General features: G+C 42.3%; 1 protein-coding gene across 1 annotated transcript in view; it reads right to left on the reverse strand.

The window, feature by feature from the left end:
• Positions 1 to 22,126, reverse strand: part of pde1a (phosphodiesterase 1A, calmodulin-dependent) — a 440,733-nt gene that overhangs the window by 23,052 nt on the left and 395,555 nt on the right. Inside the window, exons 13-14 of the mRNA XM_078228519.1 lie at positions 14,929 to 15,049; positions 1,800 to 1,987 (exon numbers count right to left, since the gene is read on the reverse strand). Coding sequence (XP_078084645.1) covers positions 1,800 to 1,987; positions 14,929 to 15,049 — 309 coding nt within the window. The remainder of the gene's footprint in view (positions 1 to 1,799; positions 1,988 to 14,928; positions 15,050 to 22,126) is intronic.

A 22,126-nucleotide genomic window follows, 5' to 3' on the forward strand; every position in this document is an offset into this window, starting at 1 on the left:
TATTTTATAGCCGTGCTCTCAAGAGACGCAGAACCCTGAAGAACTGAACACATTTCTCCATTGCTACTAGACACAGCTCAATTAAGTTGTGATTTGCTTTTAATGATTAACAGACTATTGAGCAATCAAATGAAGGCACTTTCATTGAAGCAGAAGCTGTATACTGTTTATAGAATCAGAGAAACCCTACAGTGCAGAAAGAGGCCATCTGGCCCATCGAGTCTGCACCGACCACAATCCCACCCAGGCCCTACCCCCATATCCCTACACATTTACCCGCTAATCCCTTTAACCTACGCATCTCAGGACACTAAGGGGCAATTTTAGCATGGCCAATCAACCTAACCCGCACATCTTTGGACTGTGGGAGGAAACCGGAGCACACCCACACAGATACGAGGAGAATGTGCAAACTCCACACAGACAGTGACCCAAGCCGGGAATCGAACCCAGGTCTCTGGAGCTGTGAAGCAGCAGTGCTAACCACTGTGCCACCGTGCCATTTGGTTGCAGTTATCAATTTAAGCTGACTTGTATATTAAGAACCTTTTTAAGTGTTTCCCAATGGCTCGGTGGGTAACCAAAAGAGAAAATGCTGGAAAATCTCAGCAGGTCTGGCAGCATCTGTAAAGAGAGAAAAGAGCTGATGTTTCGAATCCAGATGACCCTTTGTCAAAGCTAAAAGGCGTAGAAAGTGCGAGATATTTATACTGCAGGGTGAGGGAATGAAAGATGAGTCATAGCCACAAAAACAAGGAAAAAGACTAAGAGGTGCTAATGGCAATCCATAGAGAGAATAGAAGGTGTGAATGGCCAAACGGCAGAGAAGCAGAAATCAGAGGGTAAATTGTGACAGATGAGGATGTGGGGGGAGGACTGGAGATGGGTGGGAGAGAGGTCAGACTGAGAAAAAGGGGAAAAGGGAAACAAAGGGGGAGAAAAGATAGGAAAAGAGGAGATTTGCTGAGATTTTCCAGCATTTTCTCTTTTGGTTTCAGATTCCAGCATCCGCAGTAATTAGCTTTTATTTGGTAACTCACTTGTCTGATTATCTATGCTGATTAGAAAGGCTCTTGGTGTGCTTTACGGTTCCTGCATTTAGCTAGCCCCAGTTGTGATGAAATTTGGGATATTGCTATGGATTTAATGGAGGTGAGATGAGTCTTGAGCAGTGTTGCGAAATGGAGCAGAAGAAGATTGTTCCAGTTTCCTTTAGACTCTTTGTCAGCTCCTTTTAGACTCTTTCTACTGACTTCAATGAAAAGAAAGATAAGGCAGCTGTAAAATGGAGTTGCCCATTTGTCATCACTTGTGCTACAGTAATGCATAAGACCAGTTTCATCCCCAGTATCTCTGAGTTGGGGTGCAGTAAAGCAGCGAGCATTGTCACACCTATCAAATGACTCCTGCTAGTGAGTGCTTTGGAGTGGACTTCAGGTGAGGACAGAATTGAGTTCAATTGTGAAACTCTCCTTGCTTAATTTGCTGGTATTTGCCAACTAAGTCCTCAGAAAGCATATGTGGTCAGGCAGTGGAGGGGTGCTGATACTTTTGGAATTTTATCCCATTTAGAGTCAGCCACCCTCAGGGTGAGGATAATGAATTGAAAAAGCAATATCCTTCAACACAGTTAAAGGCAATAATGAGGCCTTCACATATTATTATGGATATCTTGGGTACTGGATGTTCGTATGAATCTAAAAGGCATGAACCGCTGAAGTAGCAATCTGATACTTTAAGAGGTTCATGTTTACACGGATAGAATGATTAGACACAAAATAAAAATCACCACCACACACCTTGAATTGCCAGCTCCTTCCATTTCTCTTTGTTTTGCTGAATGATCTCCATCCAGTTTAACTTAAAGCATTTTAGGTCTACTGTAGATACAGAATACTCTATGGAACAACCTCCATCTGATGGTACACTCCTCACACTGTGTCTTCTGGTTGAATCCGTAGTAGCTCCCACTCCAATGCTGCTAAAACTTTAACGACACAAAAATCATTCATGTGGCATTTCACTCAATGACACAAACCTTTTAAACTTTAGTTAACTATTTAACAAGGATGACTAATGCTAGACCACATAAAGTTATGTTTAAAGTGCATTCCATTTACTATTAGTTTCTGTAATGAAAAATATGCAATTAAAAATACAATTTCCTTTGGTTCTTGATCCATCTCATTGTTGACCTGGGGCAGAATTCTCCCAACCTACCCACAGCTGCTTTTGGTGAATGTGGACATGGAGAATCTGGTGAGAGCCAATAAATCAGAAACCCGTGGTCTAAAATCACGTTGCAATTCTCCCAATGTCAGGTTAATGGCGGGTCAGTCATCCCATTGGCAACTGGCGCAAATTCCATTTGCGTTGATTTACTGCTGTCATCAGACTTTTGAATGGACCTACCTCGCATTAAATTGATCTTTTTCTACACTCTAGCTCTGACTGTAACACTATATTCTGCACTCTCTCCTTTCCTTCCCTATGTATGGTATGCTTTGTCTGTATAGCTCGCAAGAAACAATGCTTTTCACTGTATATTAATACAAGTGACAATAATAAATCAAATCAAAATCAAAACATCTCATGAATGCTCATTAAAACAGCTGCCATATGTCAAAGAACAATACAGCATAGAAACAGGCCATTCGGCCCACCAAGCCTGCGCTGATACATGGTTTCTATCCCTCTGTTTGCCACCTGTTCATGTGTCTATCAAGATATACCTTGAACGTTGCTAACGCTACTTCCACCATCTCCACTGGCAGTGCATTCCAGGCACCCACCACCTTCTATGTGAAAAAATTGCCCTTCACATCTCCCCTAAACTTACTACCTCGCATCTTAAACCTGCGCCCTCTTGTAGTCGACCTTTCCACCCTGGGTAAAAGCCTCTGACTATCCACCCTATCTATGCCTCTCATAGTTTTGTAGACTACTATTGGGTCACCCTGCAGCCTCCATCTTTCCCGTGAAAACAATCCAAGTTTATCAAACCTCTTCTCGTACCTAAAATCCTCCAGACCAGGCAACATCCTGGTAAACCTTCTTTGCACCCACTCCAAAGCATCCACGTCCTTCTGGTAGTGTGGAGACCAGAATGGCACGCAATATTCCAAATGCAGCCTAACTAAAGTTTTATACAGCTATAATATAACTTGCCATCATTTTGCTTGATGCTCTGGCCAATGAAGGCAAGCATGCTGTATGCCTTCTTGACCACCTTATCCACCTGTGTTGCCACATTCAGGGATCCGTGTCCTGTACACCTAGATCCCACTATGCCAATGCTCCTAAGGGTTCTGCCATTTACTGTATAATTTGCACCAGACTTTGGTCTTCCAAAATGTATCACCTCGCATTTGTCTGGATTAACGTCCACCTGCCATTTCTCTGCCCAAGTCCTAATTAAAGAGGTTCCAAGCGCGGAATCTGACATGGGATCCTGCTATTCTGGTCAGTGGGACAGGCGCTGCCGGAGCAAGCCACCACCGCACTTAGTTTCAATATGGGAGAATTTCAACGCTCGCTGTCAAACTTTCTTGGTCCTTTGAATTCTTTTTGTTTGTTTTTTTAAGGGAAAATTGCTTCCTATGCCGTTTCTATCATATCTTCCATTTTAACATTTTTTTTTACATTCTCCTCGTGTCTGCGTGGGTTTCCTCTGGGTGCTCCGGTTTCCTCCCACATCCAAAGATGCTAAATTGCCCCTTAGTGTCAGGAGGACTAGCAGGGTAAATGGGGTTGCGGAGGTGGGGCCTGGGTGGGATTGTGGTTGGTGCAGGCTTGATGTGCCAAATGACCTTCTTCTGCACTGTAGGGTTTCAATGATTTTTACCTTATTATTTTTTCCATCTGTATAATTAATTAATTTCTATTTGCTCTCTGACTTTCTGAATCTCAGCACGGTGGCACAGTGGTTAGCACTACTGCGGCACAGCGCCAGGGACCTGGGTTCGATTCCCAGCTTGGGTCACTGTCTGTGTGGAGTTTGCACATTCTCCCCGTGTCTGCATGGGTTTCCTTCAGGTGTTCTGGTTTCCTCCCACAGTCTGAAAGACGTGCTGGTTAGGTGCATTGACCCGAACAGGGGACGGACTGTGGCGACTAGGGGAATTTCACAGTAACTTCATTGCAGTGTTAATGTAAGCCTTATTTGTGACTAATAAATAAACTTTAATATTTTTGCAATGTATTTTTCTCTATTTCATGTTATTTTATTTGCCCACTTGCTCATTTCTTGATTTTCCTACTATTTGTTTGCCTTATTGTTGCGTTATATTCAGCTCTAGATATCTTTGGTTTATGATTATGTTGGCTCTGGCCTTTGATTGTCCAGTCCTTCTCTATGATGCGCAGCTGAAGCTGTGGCTCTGATCCCGTATGATACTTGCTTTGTCCCCTCTCCATCTCTCATCCCTGCCCTTATAGCTTTGCCCTAGTGACTGTCGACTAAACCAATCTGATCTGCTGGCTAAGAATTGGCTCTTTCTGTGGCCTATTAGGCAAGCTATGGCTCTGTTCCTCTGATCTACCAAGCTCAGGCCTTCATCATCTCTGCATTATACAATAATTCCCCATTGGCTCTTAGTATTTCCTGGCTGTTCCTTTATCCCCTTACTCTGTCCTCTCCATCTGCCAATTCTATTGGGTTCTGTTTTGCAGCTCTGTTTTCAAAACCTCCTGAGTCTGTGTGTCCTTGTCCCCAACCACATAATCCCCAATCTCTGTATTTTTCATCAATACCCTGGAAAATTGTACTATATATATAATAAGACCAATTAAAATGAAGAACTATCAAAGGGAATTGTAAAAGCTTTCAAAGTGACAAAATAAATTGCAGAAATTCAAACCAGGAGCAGAATATATTCAGATAATTTGATATCCAATACAGAAAACTGTAACATTCACATCAAAAAATGTAAGGGACGAGGAATGAGTGTTCCATAACTCACAACTTTCCTCCGGCTGCTCTGGTTTCTTCCCACACTCCAAAGATGTGTGAGTTAGATTGATTGATTGGTCATGCTAAATTGACCCTTAGTGTCAAGGGATTAATAATATGTGGGGTTATGGGGATAGGGCCTGGGTGGGATTATTGTCGGCGCAGGCTCAATGGGCTGAATGGCCTCCTTCTGCACTGTAGGGATTCTATGATTCTGTAATTCTAACTTTGGCATGAACTGGCAAGCTGTCATTTCAAAAATATTTTACGTATTTATCTACAAACAGATTGAAAGTACTTGGTGAACTTTTGTTCAGGCGCCTGACAAAATAAATTGGCAACTCCATGTGGGAGCCACTAGGTGGTGCTACATCATAAATTAACGATAAATGCTGCAGTTTAGTTAAAGTGCTCAGTGATCAAATGACCATCTTTTTTCATGTTCTTCCATACTTATGAGTCTATTGAGAAACAATAACATGGATAAGGTATATGGTTATACCTCCACAACATCACATTCAGACTTAACAGCAGAAAATAACAAAATAGTTTATTTGTGAAACTATCATTGACTGATCACTTGATACTTGATACACACTTGGAGCCTTCAAGTAACCTATAAAACTAACCAGTGAGAACTGCTCACAAAATCAGTAAAATCCTTCAAAAACCAGATAAATCTCTCCTCACCTCAGAAAGCTCTCATGGCATAAAAATAACATTTCTGAATTAAAGAAAAAAACAAAAGCCTGATTTTAACTTAATGCAACCAGAAAAAAGAATGGAACGGGTATGGTTTGGATGCGCAACTTACACACCACCTACTTTACAATTCTGTTACACTGGAGTGTAAAAGTGGGCAGGAATAAATCCTAGATGGCTTGTTATCAGATGCACCGGACAGAATAGAGGTTGAAATGTGGAGACCATTCCTGTAATTTGGGAAAACTGCTTTCATTGTCAAGGAAAGATTCTTCTGTTCCTGTTCTGACAGGAGATATTAGTAAACTCGTCCCCCACAAACTGGACATTCACTGTACATGCAAGTGTAAACAATTTGCAAAATCTCTCCTGGAGCTCGACCCCTGCTCTAACGTTAATCAATCAAATAGAAATGGTTCAATAAAAAAAACAGCAGCACGTCACTTGTTTTGGCAAATTCTCATTATTTTAATAATGAGCTGCGGAGGAAATGCTGAAATTAATGAAATGCCAATGAAATAGGAACAAAATGTCATTGAGATTGACAGACTGTAGATCTGATCCACTGGGTTAACTGATCTGTCCGGTGGTGTTACTATTCGTTTCACTATCTCTGGGACAGGGTGTGGAAACAAGGAGTTCTCAAGGTCAATTAATTTATTGTTAAATGCCATATTCTATCAACTGCACTACTGGCCTCAACCACTGCTCGCTTCACAGTACTCTCATCACCCATCTACCAACAATCTCTATGAATACAGATTCATGACCTGTACTTCACTTTACCCTCACAAACTTAAGCACCTCGGCAAACCTTGCACCCATAACTCACACAAACTGGCAACCATGACAGCCATATGAGAAACATAATGCACAACACATACTGATACACTTCCATCTTATTGCAGGAGAAGGTGACACATAAAAGGGGCCAGCAGGAAATGATCTGGAGGGAAACAAGTCCGTCTTCATATTTCAACCCGCTGGAGGAGACAATGCTGCACATACAAAGACGGTCATCGCTGTGGGCATCACCACCAGCAGAGCTGGGGCGTATGATGATGAAGGTATCCACATTCCAAATCTTCTTACTTCTGCCTAAAAAGTTTCTGATGGTGTAAACATGCACTTCTTACCATCTCCTCTCCTCACCACAGCCCAATGCTGTTTTCATTTCAGATTCTCAAGAACTGGAACCTGTCCTGACGGTGGAGTGAGATCAGGAGTGTGGAGCTACTGTAATCCACGCTGGAGTGAAACACTCTGGTGGGTTGGGAGAGGCTAGCGGGCCCGGAGAATTCAGTCCCGGGCCCGCTAATCCTCTTTAAATAATATTGAAATGACCATTTAAATGGTGTGTGTGTCTCCCCACCGATTTCCGGCGTGGAGCAGATGCCGCCGAAAATCTGGCGCTGGGACTTGCAAGCAGGACAAGCAGGACGCGAACACTCGCGAATCAGCTGCTGCGGGATTCTCCTGGCAGCAGGATGGAAGAATCGGGGCCATGAACAACACCACTGACAGAACGGCCAACATCTTGGAAGCCAATGTTTAAAAAATTCATTTCCGGGATATATGTTGTGCTGGCTAGGCCAGCACTTACTTCACATCCCTTGAGAAGGTAGTGGTGAGCTGCCTTCTTGAACGACTGCAGTCCCTGAGGTGTATGTACACTCAAAGTGCTGTTAGGAAGGGAGTTCTAGGATTTTGACTCAGCGACAGTGAAGGAACAGTGATATATTTCCAAGTCAGGATAGTGAGTGACTTGGATTCCATAAGTATGACTATGTCAAATTGTTCCTTGCGTAGTCTGTGAATCCGCTCTCCCCTAATTTTGGCACAGGCCCTCAGATGTTCATCAGGTGGATTTTTCAGGGTTGACAAGGCTGAGCTTGCCATTGTCATTTCCTCACTCTGGACTCCTCAGTCTCTGTGATAACACAGCAAATCTTGCCAACTGCATCCCAGCCAGTGGCCTCATTCAGCATGTCAGAATATCATGAAAGGGCTGAAGTTGGTGGGCCACCTAAGAGGCACAAAGGTCACCTTTGTGATCATGCCAGCCTGCTGATCAGCATGAGATCTGGGATTGCCTTGGTGACCTTTATCCAATGCCTGGACCCCAGGCTCTCTATAGTAACCACCTTCATTCTCCTCTTTCCCCTCCCTGTCCTCTCCTAAGAAAGAGTGATGTTCTAGGTCCTTCTCTTCATCCAGCTCCAGGCCTATTTGTATTGTCATGTTGTACAGCAGGCAGCAAACAACTAACTGCCTGGATAGGCAAAGTCTCCTATAACTGATCTACAACTCGCTGACTTTTGGGAGGGGCACCTAACATTTTGATGGCACTTTCTTTCCCTTTCAGAATCCCACTGTGCTCTTCTGGCCTCCCCTTGACTGTAAGGCTTCACCTGCTCAAGCTTTTCCTTGCTACTCTGCCCAATGTCAGAACCGCCTCTTCTGATTTCCACTCCCTCGCCTGCTGCTCTTTGCTTTGTAAGAAGTCTCACAACACCAGGTTAAAGTCCAACAGGTTTATTTGATAGCACAAGCCACAAGCTTTCGGAGCGCTGCCCCTTCGTCAGGTGAGTGGGAGTTCTGTTCACAAACAGGGCATATAAAGACACAAACTCAATTTACAAAATAATGGTTGGAATGCGAGTCTTTACAGGTAATCAAGTCTTAAATGTACAGACAATGTGAGTGGAGAGAGGGTTAAGCACAGGTTAAAGATATGTATATTGTTTTGATTTACACATCTCTTTAACCCAGTGGTTCCCAAAGGGTGCGGTGCGCCACACTGGTGCGGTGAGAGAGGATGGCAAGTGTGGCGGGAAGATTCAAGGACAATCAAAGAAACATTTAAACATGGTTTAAACAAGCATTGTTTTATACTTTCTGGATGTCCCATGATCATACTATAAAGCAGTTGTGTTCTATGTTATGAATCAAGCACTGCTAGGAGTTGTTTTTTTTGTTTTTGAAAGTATTTCTTATCAATAAAAAACTTGGTGTGGCGCGAGCAAAGTTTTATTCTGAAAGTGCAGCCCAGTGAAAAAAGTTTGGGAACCACTGCTTTAACCTGTGCTTAACCCTCTCTCCACTCACATTGTCTGTACCTTTAAGACTTGATTAGCTGTAAAGACTCGCAAATTGAGTTTGTATCTATATATGTGAACAGAACTCCCACTCACCTGATGAAGGAGCAGCGCTCTGAAAGCTAGTGGCTTGTGCTATCAAATAAACCTGTTGGACTTTAACCTGATGTTGTGAGACTTCTTACTGTGTTTACCCCAGTCCAACAACGGCATCTCCACATCATGGCTCTTTGCTTCACCAGGGCTTCCGCTACCAATCTTCGCTGCTCAAGTGATGTCAGCAGCCCCATATACTTCTCAAGGGTCCAATTACTCACAGTTCAGAAAGTTAAGGCTCTCAGTTCCAGTCGTGCCAACTCTGTCACTGGTTGAGCAGCTGCATGTTCTCCACTTTGTAAGTATGTTGAATAGTACATCCACGAGCCTTCTTTGTTTCCCACTGTTTTCATGACATGTCTCAGACACGGCAATTTCCCTGTGCCTCCTGACTGTCAGGCCTTTTAATACTTCCAAGGCTTCTCTCAAACCTTTAAATGACCTCAATGACCACTTAATGTAGGTCCCAGTTCCCCACTCCCACCTTCTCTTTGAAATTGGTGATGCATCTGGAGGCATTGAGATTGAGTGACACTTTCTGGGAATGTGATTTTCAATGTGTGCTCGCACTCAGTGCCAACTGAAAATCTAGCCCCTCGATTTCCCAGTCAGGGAGAACATTTTCTCAGCATCTGCAAAACCCATTAAGAGTTTTATATATGTCAACGAGATCACCTTGCATTCTTCTAGCCTCCAGGGGGCGATCTTACCTTCTCGTCCTGCCGGATGATGGGCGGGGCAAGTCAGTAAGATTGCGAGAGAGGCGGAAAATCAGATTCACGCCCAATTTCTCACCTCTCGCAAACTTACCAGGCCCAGATATCCAGCGAGGCTGATTTCAATATTTAAATCAATTTTAAATAGAATTTAAATATCATTATTGAGCCTAGGACACAATCATCTGGGTTCATTTGCCTCAGCGACTTCGCCAGTGAAGTGCCCATCAACAGGGACCTGTTGTGCTGGCCTTGCTGATAGGATGAGAGGCCATTGAGGCCCCCTGAGAGATCGGAGGCAGGGGGAGGCAATGCCCTTTGGACAGTGCTAGCCTGGCACCCTGGCACCGCCAGCCTGGTACACTAGCAGTGCCCACTGCCCACCAGGAAGTGTCAAAGGCTCATGGCCTAAGGGGAGGGACAGAACCAGGACAGGGCAGGGCCTAAAGAGAGACGGGCAAGGGAAAGCTGTGCACTCTGCAACTGCGGTCAGACGGGGGAGGGGGGAAGCTGGGGTGGGCGTGATTGGGCAGGCCGTGGGGAGAGGGCGATCGACCGGGCCAGTGGGAGGGTGTGGGGCAATCGACCAGGATGGACTGTTGGGAAGGGGAGGGGGGGGGGGACTGGACCAGGCTGTGGGGTGGAGAGCCAATTGACAGGGGTGGCCAGTGTTCACAAGGAAGGGAGGCGAGCGATATCCAGGGGATGGAGGCGACTGACAGATCGGTCATAGAACAGAGAGATCTGCGCATGCGCGATTGCGCCCTCCACTGTGATCTGCCAGGTTTCTGACAAGCTCAGGCCCCACCCCACCCCCCCTCCCCCTACTGGCAGGAACAGATTGTGCATTATTTTTTGCACAGTGACATAAGGTTGGACTTGTGGCCTCAGCAAATAAACGGATGTCAAACACTCCCCTTTTCACACTTGTTTGGCACTTAGAATTCTTTTAGTAACATCCCCCCTCCTCATCTACTCTGTTTCTCCATGTGGAAGATACCAGCCCCCTCATCTTTCTTATTAATATAGATTGTAATATAGGTTATAATAGAATAAATACATTCAGAAGAACTTTTTATGTTAATATGCAGAAGGCCCAACAAGGGACGGCTCAGTGCTGGACCTAATTCTGTGGAATGAAGCCGGACAGATGTTTGAAGTGGTAGTGGGGGAGCATTTTAGTGATAATGATCACAACACAGTACGGTTTAACTTTGTTATGGAAAAAGATGGTGTGCAAAAAACAGTTTTGGATTGGGAGAAAGCAGCTTTTATTAGAATAAGGAAGGATCTGGCCAAGGTAGACCGAGAATAACTTCTTACGGGTGTGGTGAACCATTGTTGGTTACCACCAGGAGTGCTGAGCCATGGTTTGGCCAGTACTATGAGTCTGTAGATATGTTACTGTTGGGGTTAGGGTTGGGCTGTTCTACCTGTTAATATAGTCCTATGGTACACCCCAGTTGGCTCCGCCTCCTGGGAGAGGTATAAAGGTCACTGCTCTGCCTGGTGACCCTTTAGTCTGGGATTGTATATTGTATATAGTAGCTCCGTTATTGTTGGCAATAAAAGCCTTTATTTCCCGGGTACATCCTGCCTCCCGTGTGATTTATCGTGCATCAACAGGAAAATCAGAGCAGTAGTGGAGAGTTCAGCAAAGGAAATGGAGAGAGTACAGGCCCCTCATGTTCCTTTTAGGGTGAAATGTAAGAGCAACAAGCCCAGAGAACCCAGAAGATGTGTAAGAATATTCAGGACTGGATAAGAAAGAAAAGAAGCTTTTACAGGTACAAAGGGAGCAAATCAGTGGAGGCTTTAGTGAAGTATAGAAAGTGCAGGGGGGAACTTCGGAAAGCAATTCGGAGAGCAAAGAGGGGACATGAAAAAGCACTGGCGGGTAAGGTTAGGGAGAATCCCAAGATATTTTGTAAGTATATTAAGGGGAAGAGGATAACCAGGGAAAGAGTAGGTCCCATTAGGGACGAAAGAGGCAATCTGTACTTGGCACTGGAAGACATTGGTAGGATGTTAAATTAATACTTCACATCTGTGTTCACTCAGGAGGAGGAGGATATAGGTATAGAATTCGGAGTGAGGGACTGTGAGGGAAGTGCCTCTGTTGGGTATGGGGTACCCAATCAGGAGGGTGCAGCACCAGCCCACAAAAAAGTTTGCAAGTGTAAAATCCTGATGCTGGTAAAATATCAGTGGTGGAGGGAGGAGACCCTTAGGTGGCCCTTAATTGGCCATTTAAAGGCTTCAAATGACTCAAAGGTCACCTGACACTACTCACAGAGGCAGTGCCTTTACCATTGCACTTGATCTTACTTCTCTAGTGCTGGAGGGGTGAATTCTTCACCAATTTGAGGGAGCACCGTAACATACTGACACCTCTACTTCTGTTCCCATTGCACTGTTTGAATAGGAACCATGGAGTTCTTCCAGCATTCTGGTCAACATTTATCCCCCGTCAAAAACCACCAATGAGCAAATTAACATATTGCGACACAGCAGTGAGCTGAGTTGAGATGAGTACCTCTCTTCACACTTGCTTTTGGCCAGAATAACAAGCAGGTTACACGCGCTGTGTTTCCTAGCATGCATCACATTGGAACAGGAACAGGAGTCGGGGCAGGTATAGAAAGAAAAGGGCTTGAAATCATCTCATCTGAAGGTCTGCAGAGTAATATGAGTTGGGACTGCCCAAAGGGTACGGTGGGAATGGCCTGGTGAGCAACATGAGAGAAAATTGCTGGAATTTTACCGCCTTGCCCGTCCGAGGCTCATAAGATCCCACCCAAGACCAAAGGAGAATGTCGTTCTGTGAGCCTTGCCCACCCTGAATCTTGGGCGGGTGTGCCGGTAAAATTCCTGTCAACATGTTTGGCCACCTGGCTTTGAACTTTGTTTGGCACCTGACCTCGTACTGGAAGACAACTCAGACTGGTTGTGAATCCAGCCCTGGGAGGACCTTAATTTTCTCAACACGGACAAGAGACACCTGCTGTGTGGGCGACACGGTGGCACAGTGGTTAGCACTGCTGCCTCACAATGCCAGGGACGCAGGTTCAATTCCGGCCTCGGGTGACTTCCTGTGTGGAGTTTACACTTTCTCCCCGTGTCTGTGTAGGTTAACCGGGTGCTCCGGTTTTCTCCCACAGTCCAAACATGTGTGGATTAGGTTGATTGGCCATGCTAAATTACCCCTTAGTGACAGGGGATTAGCAGGGTAAATGCATGAGGTTATGAAGATAGGGCCTGGGTGGGATTGTTGTCGGTGCAGGCTTGATGGACTGAATGGCCTCCTTCTGTACTGTAGGGATTCTATGATTTCTGTTTTGGGTTCGATTGCACTGGTTCAAAAGTGTAGCTAAACAGTTACAGATATAGGGAAGTTAATTGATGTAAAGATAACACACAACAAAGTGCGAGGTTTTTTTTGTTTCTATATGATTTTGAAGTGACTCGCTTATGTGGAACAGACTTTGTGACACTTAATATGCAGTCACATTGTGTTGTTTCCTTAACTCTCATGTTAAAGTGGGCTTAAATTCCCTGCCTACAAAGATCCCAGTGCAATGTAATGTCCTTGCTGATGTTACCGTATTGTGTATCTCATTGTTGTTTCTGAGAATTCCTTGTGCATAATTTGGTTGCCATGTTAACTTACATTACAATAGTGACTGCATTTTAAAATAAAACATAATTGGCTGTGCAGCACTTTGGTACAATGGGAGGATTTAAAAAGACATTGTAGAAATCTAAGTTTAAGTTCTTCCTTCTATTCTAGAGAATATCTAATTCATCCCAATAATATTATTCACATTTCTGGCACAAACATTATACAGTTTTGCCAGTGCTGTTACCTCCATTCATAATAGGACACTGGAAATAGTACAAGAGCAATAGTACAGAGCAGTTACAAAAATATTAAACGGGACATTAATTTTCAGTCAGTAGATCTTATAGTGCAGTGGCTTGTGTTTTTGCCTCTGAGACAGAAACCCCAGATTCAAGTTTCATTCCAGAACGTGATAGTCGAGTTAGATACATTTACGATACATTAACAGGTTCAGTATCAACTTGTAAATCCTTCCCACATACAGCAATGGCAGGCAGTAATACAGGAGAGATTCCTGGTCGGCCATGTGAGGGAAAGAAATTGGAGCCTCTACATAGCTCCGGACTACAATATGCATGTAAAAGTGTATGTTGCCATAGCAACCTGGACTCTGGGTGGAGGGAGGCGGGGTGGGACAGCAGGGTTAGTTTGCTGGGCAGTTGGTGTGGAACAGGTTGCTGCCAACGACACAGTGTTCTGGTTGGGGTGGATTTGGGACTTGCTTCCTTGCCCTACTCGTGGTGGAGATCACGGTGCCATCGGTCAGACCTGCCTTTGTTCAGAGAAGTGAAGAAGATGAAGGCATGAAGTATTTTAAATAGAAAGATTTTCCACAGGGTTCAGATAACATATAAACATTACCTGTGAAACACTCTTTCACAACTCAGTGAGGTGCTAGTGAGTCACCGTACAGTCATGAAGAAATGATCATCATGAATGCATAGAACTGAACTGTTGAGAATGCACAATATTGTTTTTGCAGTAAATCAACATCAAAGACTGAAAATTACTGTCAACAGCTACAACAGGTACTTACATTCCTTTAAAAATATATAATTTCCATTTCGTCATCAGCATATTCAGTTATTTTCCCTCATTTAGTTCATTCTATGCCATGTTCCTACACTAAGAGATAGTGAACAGGCAAAATGTACCCTCGCATACCCATGCATTGTCTGACCCAGGCTTAGTGACTGATATGAAAGTTGTGTGGCTGGAACAAGCCTCATATCTCTACATATTATTATTCAACCAGCAATGAAAATCTGATTTAAAAACTCTCAAACAGGGACTCAGGGTTGTTATTTAACATCACACCAATGTGCACAGAGTTTTAATACATTGCCACCAGGTGCCCTTCAGGGTACCTCTGGGGAACATTTTCTAATGGAAGAAAGTATTGCACTTATCACCAAATGTGATCAGAATTTTAATTGCCAGTACAATAGTGCTATGGTTGACAGACTGAACTTCTTGAAGCACAGGATAAAAAAAAATCAATGTCAAATAATTAAATTTATAAACGTTCCAGATTTAAATTCTGCTGATGGAACTGAGTATTGACGTTAATAGAATTATTATGGAAAATACCGCACAGCAATCAGCAACTAAAAGTCAAACAGAAATGAGTTCATATGTCAAAACTGCAACTGAAATGTGGGCATATAAAAAAAACTTTGGAAATTTCTTATTTTTTATAAAAGCATGGTGTATGAAAGCTATTTTGAAAATGATATAACACACCTTTGTCGTCGAAAGTCGGAGGTGTCCGATTGAGAAGCTTCCTCTATGAGAGGAGTTAATATTTTTTCTGCTATTTCTGTTAGAACAGAGAAGGTTGGTTCCACAATAAAATCAATAAAGCCTGTTTGAAATAAAAAGGTCTATATTACTGACAGTTCACCACTAGATAAACAGATTTCCCCAAATATAAATTAAGATTTAAACAGTACTATGTGCTTTTGAGTGTCATGATTCACTAATTCCACAAAGTTAGATTTTGCAGAACTATATGCCCTTTAAATTTCTTATAGTATGGAATATGTGAAAAATGAAGTTAAAACAAACTAAAGATATTTAGAACATTTAAAATACAGATATTTTAAAAAATATTAATGATTGGGATTTCACTGGATTATATTTTTGTTGCTCAATGATCTGTAATAATATAAAAGGCAATGACAGAATGCTACATTCTATTCACTTTTCTGTATGCCTTGGAAACCTGGACAATAAATAAGATCTGTAGAAGGAAATAGACACCTTTGAAATGTGGATACTAAGACGCAGGCTAAAAATACCACTTATAGACTATAAGATAAATGAAGAGGTGCTTGAAATTGCAAGAGCAAAAAGAACTCTTAAAAGTGACATGCAGAAAAGCAAATGTCAGTGTTTCAGCTATTTGATCAGAGCTGAAAAGTTACAGGGACCTCTTCGAAGGGCAGTGTGGAGGGGTCATGTTATTATAATTATACAATCCTTGGGTTTATTTACTGTACAAGACACAAGGCACCTATTGCTTATAAAGGATTTGCTAAACACACTGTGGGTTCATTACATGATATGGGTTCATTTATTAAGACTAGGCACATGAGAATAGTTAAATATAGATATAAAGCTTGAAGACAACAGAATTGTGTGCGCTCAGGAGAGGCAGTAGTATTGTCACTGGACTGGTAATCCAGACACCCAGGGTGATGGTCTGGGGACCAGGTTCGAATTCTACCACGGCAGATGGTGAAATTTGAACTCAGTAAAAATCTGGAATTAAAAGTCTAATGTTGACCACAAAACCATTGTTGTCATAAAAACTCAGCTGATTCACTAATGTCCTTTAGGGAAGGAAATCTGCCGTCCTTACCTAGTCTGGCCTACATGTGACTCCAGATCCACAATAATGTGGTTGACTTTTAACTGTCCCTAGGGATGGGCAATAAATGCTGGTCCAGCCAGCAACACCCACATCCTATGAATGAATAAAAAAATAGTCATTCTTGGATCTTGTTCCTGGTTGCATTTTGGATCTTGTTCTATATGTAATAGAGCTGAATGGTGGTTGAGAAGCTGGAATAGATCTGATTTGTCCTCGGTTATGCCTCACTGTTACGCCTTGGTATGCAACGACTTCATAGGAGCTTGGCGCTAAACAAATACTTGTCACCTAGACTGGTTGCTATGCACCTCTGTAGGATCCTGGATACAAACTTGTTGTCCTCATTGTAAAATAGGCAATTCTGTGCATTTTTATCGTGCATGTTGGTCATCTTCTCTTGTAGTTTTAAAAGTTGTTCTCTAGTTTCTGGGAGAGTAGAATGGGTAAGAATAGTTAAACTTGTACGCATTGGTCTGCCAAACATGAGCTCTGTTGGTGATGGAATAGTTGCACTTAAAAGTGCCACTTTCAGACATAATGCTGCAATGTGTAGACTTTGCTTGGTTCATCTACATTTGAGAATTAGTGATGTCACCGTGCGAATAATCCATTCCACAGAGCTAGGGTAATAAATAGAAGTAATGTGATTGATAGTTCACTCCTCACACATATCCTGAAATGGCTTACCAACAGATTGTGGACCATTCTTTGTAATGATTTCTCTAGCACAGAGAGTGTGTGTGACAGATGTGCCTGGCATACTATGCAATTTTCAAATAATGGGATACTTAGTAAAGTTGGTGCAATGGACATAAAAGGTTGGATGTGATTTTGGACCAAGCATGGGTAGGGCATTGATGTGGAATCAATGATGCTTTATGCTAGTTTGGTATATGCTCTTAACATGCCTTACACTTCTTGACAGCAAGTTCAATGCCATTGCTCATACCGGGCCAATGGCATGTCTCTCAAGTCTTTCTTGTCTGACCTATGCCGATGTGTGAGTGATGAAGTTGAAGAATATCAGGTTGCAAAGTTTCCAGGATGAGGACCTGCCTGCCTTTATAAATGACTCCCTGGGAGATGCCTAGTTTATCCCGATCAGAGCAAAATGATTTTACATGTTTATGGACTTGCTGAATTGGATCAGGTTCTCCTGCAATGATGGTGTCCACAGCTTCCATAGTGTAGAATCTCTCATTGTTTCTTCTTGCAGCTGCTGGCATTTGGAATCCACAAAGTGTACCAGATAATTTTGGAGAACATTTTCAAGTTCGATGTCAATGAAGTTAACTTGTAGGTTGAAAGATATATCTTCTGTTTTCACTGGGTTAGGCAATGTGTAAGTGCATTTGACGTGATCGTCAAGTTACCTGGCTTGTACCTCAGCTCCTTAAGATCTCATCAAGAGTCATAACCTTGAATATTTATCAAGAGATGTTGCAATTTTCGCTGTACACAGGTCAATGGTTTGCACCAAATCATCTCCAGTGGCTTGTGGCCGGTCTGCACCATAAATATTTTGCCAAATAAATAGATATGAAAACAAATGATCCCAAACTCAAAGACTAATGTTTCACACTCGATGTTGGAATAGTTGGATTGACTTATGGACAGAGATTTTGAAGCAAATGCAAATGGTTTTCCTTTTTATAGTATGCATGCTCCTAACCCTTTCAATGAGGCATCTACAGGGTTGTTGTCTCCCTAGGGTCATAAAATTGCCATGCTTCTGATGATAACTTTTTCAGTTCCTTGAAGAGGTATTGATGGTCTTCATGCAACAGGGAAGGCACATCCTTTCTCAACAGTTCCCTTAGCAATGAAGATTCTGAGTGAAATATGGAGACAAGAAATGAAAAAGACAGAAACAGCTTCAAAGATTGTCCTTATCTTCCGGCTCTAATGTCCTCTGTTTAACTTGGATCAAGACATATACCAGCACTGGAACAAATGGAACCAGAGAAATTGATCTTTTGCACCTTGACGTTGCATTTCAAACTGTTGAACACCAATCCTTCATTAGTAGTATGCATCACTAAGTGCAGGGTATGGTCATGTTCCCGCTTCGCTCTTCGCACAGCAGTTATATTATCAGTGTTACAGGTGCATCCTGGTACAATGCATGTAACTCAGTCGATGTGAGCTTGATAGAGATATTGGTTAACAGCCTGAAAGGAAGCCATTGAAAACCAAATCGCCCAAATCGGGAGTGAAATGTAGTAAGCTGATGAGACTTCTCCGTGAGCTGTATTAACCAGTAACCATGCCTAACATCAAGCTTCAAGAAGAATTTTACATCTACAAACGTGGGTATTTTGTCAGAACAATATTTCAGAGCTGCATTTGAATGTCATGAATCGAGGCATAATCACAATGATCCGTCCTTTTTTAAGGCACGTGTGACTGAGCTGCACTAATCTGTGTGGCTCTTTTATCCTTCTTGTGATTCAATTTTCCTCCACTTTGTCACGTTCGACCTTCAATTTGTCTTGTATGCGGATCACTTAAGTGGAGAATCAATTGGCAGACTTGTATTTTTCTGCAAGCATAATGTTGCAGCTCCCTTGAAACTGCCAATTTTGTTGAAACATTCTGGATATTTCGATGTTAGGTTGTGAAATGGGGTGACAGGAGTAGTTTCTGAGAATGATTTGCCCTGTGATGTCTGACATGCTTTGTTATTAGTGTGAGGTCTTAACATGCTGGTAGACTTATAATTACTGGGCATTTAGTTTCCATACTGTAGAATATCTGTGACAACCAGGAGGATTGATTATACCTTACTCCAGGAATATGGATCCTCCACACAGAACAACTGAAACATGTACATTGAAAGCTTTTCAGTAGTATGTGTTATATATTGGAGAATTGAAGCTAGGAAGCATGGAGGGTTAAAAATAAAAGGGCTTTAGTTATAGGATGGTATTTACTACTAGGCTGCTTTTTCTCTCTTGCAGTTTCCCCATGCGAGCGATTTGTGGCATAACTTCCAGTGAATACATGAATATATTAACACACAGTGCTTAGTGCAGCTAACAAGAATCAATATTAATATATAACATTTCCGCCCCCTTTAAATTGAGTGCTCCCAACAAATTCAAACAAGTGCAACATGAACAATAATCAATAAGCAATAACCAATAAGTCAGATGGTCTGGAGGTCATTGCTCCCAAAACAGTTGATGGCAAACCTCTGGCATTTTCTTATTTGCACTGGATTTAACCTCTGACGCATTTGTCTTTGCACAAATATCATCAGTGGTGATTTGACTGGCATCGATGTTGTAACTAGAGGTTGACTCTGTGTCAGGTCTGCAGGTTAGGTGTTGCTTTCCTCAACAGTGTCAGTGTCATCATTGCAGGGAGGTTTAGGTCAGGACTTCGTATAGTTGAACCCAGATTTTCAGCAGGCTCAGCTGGTTTACATGCCTCCATCTGTGGTTTGGACGGTATACGAGGCAGGGCCAGGCTGTGCATGGATGGTGGCAGGAACCCATTTTTCACCTGTGATGTAATTCATAGCCAAAACTTCTTGTCCTTAGTGGAAGGCACAATGTTTTGCTTTGCTTTCCGGCCATTCTACCTGACCTTATTGTTGTATGATTTCTTTCATTTTCAGAGGTTTCAACAAGTCAAATGTTGATATCGTGGTCTCTTCATCATTAATAATGCAGGAGAGGTCTTGGTTATAGAATGAACATATTTCAATACATTAGTAGGAATTGGTTAAGATGTTTGATCAGAGAATGTTGTTCTTGTTTGCTCACTCAATGTATGTTTCATGGTTTGGACAAAATGTTTTGCTGGTCCATTCATAGCAGGATGGCATGGTGCAGACCTAATATGTTGAATACCATTCTCTTTCAAAAAAACGTTCAAATTCTTGGGAGACAAATTGAGGTCCGTTGCTGCTTAAGATTTGTTCAGGGAATCCAAACCTACTAAAGACTTCTCCTAGCCTCTTGATAGCCTTTTCTGATGAAGTAGATTTAATTATAATAACTTCTGGTCACTTAGGATGAGTATCAACCATGACTTAGAACATATGCCCTTCACAAGGTCCTGCAAAATCTACAGGAACTCATTGCCAAAGCTCTTCTGCCTATTGCCATGGATGCAGCAATGCCAACAATGGCGGGTTTCTTATCTTTTCACATGAAGAATACATTCCAGTTTTCCCTTCAATTTCCACATCCAATCCAGGCCACCAGAAATAACTCCTGGCTATTTCATACATGCGTACTATTCCACAATGGCTTTTGTGTAACTTGTCTAAAATTTGCCTTCTCAATGGTAGTGGAATAATCACTCTGAGCCCCCACTGAAGACATCCTGATTGTACTTACAGCTCCAATCTTGTAGAGGAATATGGTTTCAAGTCAGGTGTCAGTCCTGAGGTCTTCCCACCATGTCCATCACTTCTGAGAGTATTGGGTCACTCCGAGTATATTTCCTCACTTGTCCAGAAGTGACTGGTGTACTGTGTGTTCAAAGTAGAAGATACCTCCGCTTGAGTAGTTTGATGAAGTATTAACTGACAAACTACTTGGTAGTGGTAATCTTGACAGTCCATCTGGATTACAATGTAGACTTGATTGTTGACACTTGATGGAATAAGTATACACAGATAACAGCAATGCCCATCTCTGCATTCTACTTGCTGCTAGTGACAGAATTCCCGTGTATAGTCCAAAAATGGTAGTTAAAAGACAATAGTCCGTCAGCAGTGTGAACTTCCTTTAATGCAGGGATTGATGAAACTTCTTTACTCCAAAGATAATCCCTAATGCTCCCCTTTCAAATTATGTGTAGTTACTTTCAGCCTTGCTCAAGGTTTGAGATGCAAAAGCAGTGGGTCTTTTTTCACCTGACAGCAGAATGTTGAATACTAGCACTCCAACATCACAAGCTAACTGCAGGGGTAGAATAGGATCAGAATGTGTAAGAATTTCAGATTTGAGAAATGCTTATTTGGTTTGCACGAAGGCATTATTACATTGATCAGACCAATTCCACTTCTTGTTCTGGAGTCAATGGTTTTAAAATGGTTGCTAAATTTGAAACAAATATTTGAAACAAGTCTTCCGTAGTAGTTACAATCTGAGGAAGGATCGCAACTGGTTAATATTCTGAGTACAGGTGACTCTATAATAGCCTTGACCTTTAAAGGAGATATGTCCCAAATACTCAACGGAGGACTAGAAGAACTTACACTTATCTTTGCGGATTCTCAGACAATAGTCCTCCAATCCAAGTTTCGAAGATCTTCTTCATCTCTTCCAGTGACTAGGATGTCATCTGGATAGCACTAGACTCCACTCAGTCCACTCAGAATCTGATCCATTGTTCTTTTGAAACAATGCAGAAGCAATGTGATATGAAATGGCCTTTACTCTAGTGCACTGTGCCTTGCAAACTTGATGAAAAGTTGGGTGTTTCCTTGGTGCATGCAGAAGAAGGCACCTTCAACATTTCTTGCTAGATTTTGGTATTCCAGTGAGTGCCTCAATGATTGGGGTTGTACTCTGGGCCTGTAAGCTTTGCTAACGTGCGACGATCACTTCGTGCTCATAGCTATCCTTGAGTAACCCTTTAATGCTATATGTTTTGGGCTTGTCCAGCAAATCTTTCTGGAATGCTTTCACAGGAGTGGAAACATGATCACCAACTCAATAATTCTGTCTGCTAGCTCTGTGTTTGAAAGATCACAGTACATACCCTGTTCTCTGCATTTGCTGATGAAGTGGTCTATGAATTCTACAGGCTGTTGTCAAAATGATCTGAACTCTTGTTGACAAATACAAAAGTTTAACCTGGCTTCTGAAACAGTCCTTCAAAGTAGTCATATATTTTGGGGATCCATTAGCTCTTCTTCTGATAATCATCATATTTTCAGCCTGTTTCGATCTTCATTCCTAATTGCTATGCAAATTTTCGTGGCTTGCTTGTCTGGTTCAGACACAACTGAATCAACAAATCTGTGCACTGTTTAAACATTTTGAATTCAGATGTTAGCTCAGGTGCATCCCAATTCAAACTGGAGAATTTTGTGCATATTCTGAC

The sequence above is a fragment of the Mustelus asterias genome, chromosome 14, assembly GCF_964213995.1.
Source record: "Mustelus asterias chromosome 14, sMusAst1.hap1.1, whole genome shotgun sequence".
Classification (NCBI taxonomy): domain Eukaryota; kingdom Metazoa; phylum Chordata; class Chondrichthyes; order Carcharhiniformes; family Triakidae; genus Mustelus; species Mustelus asterias.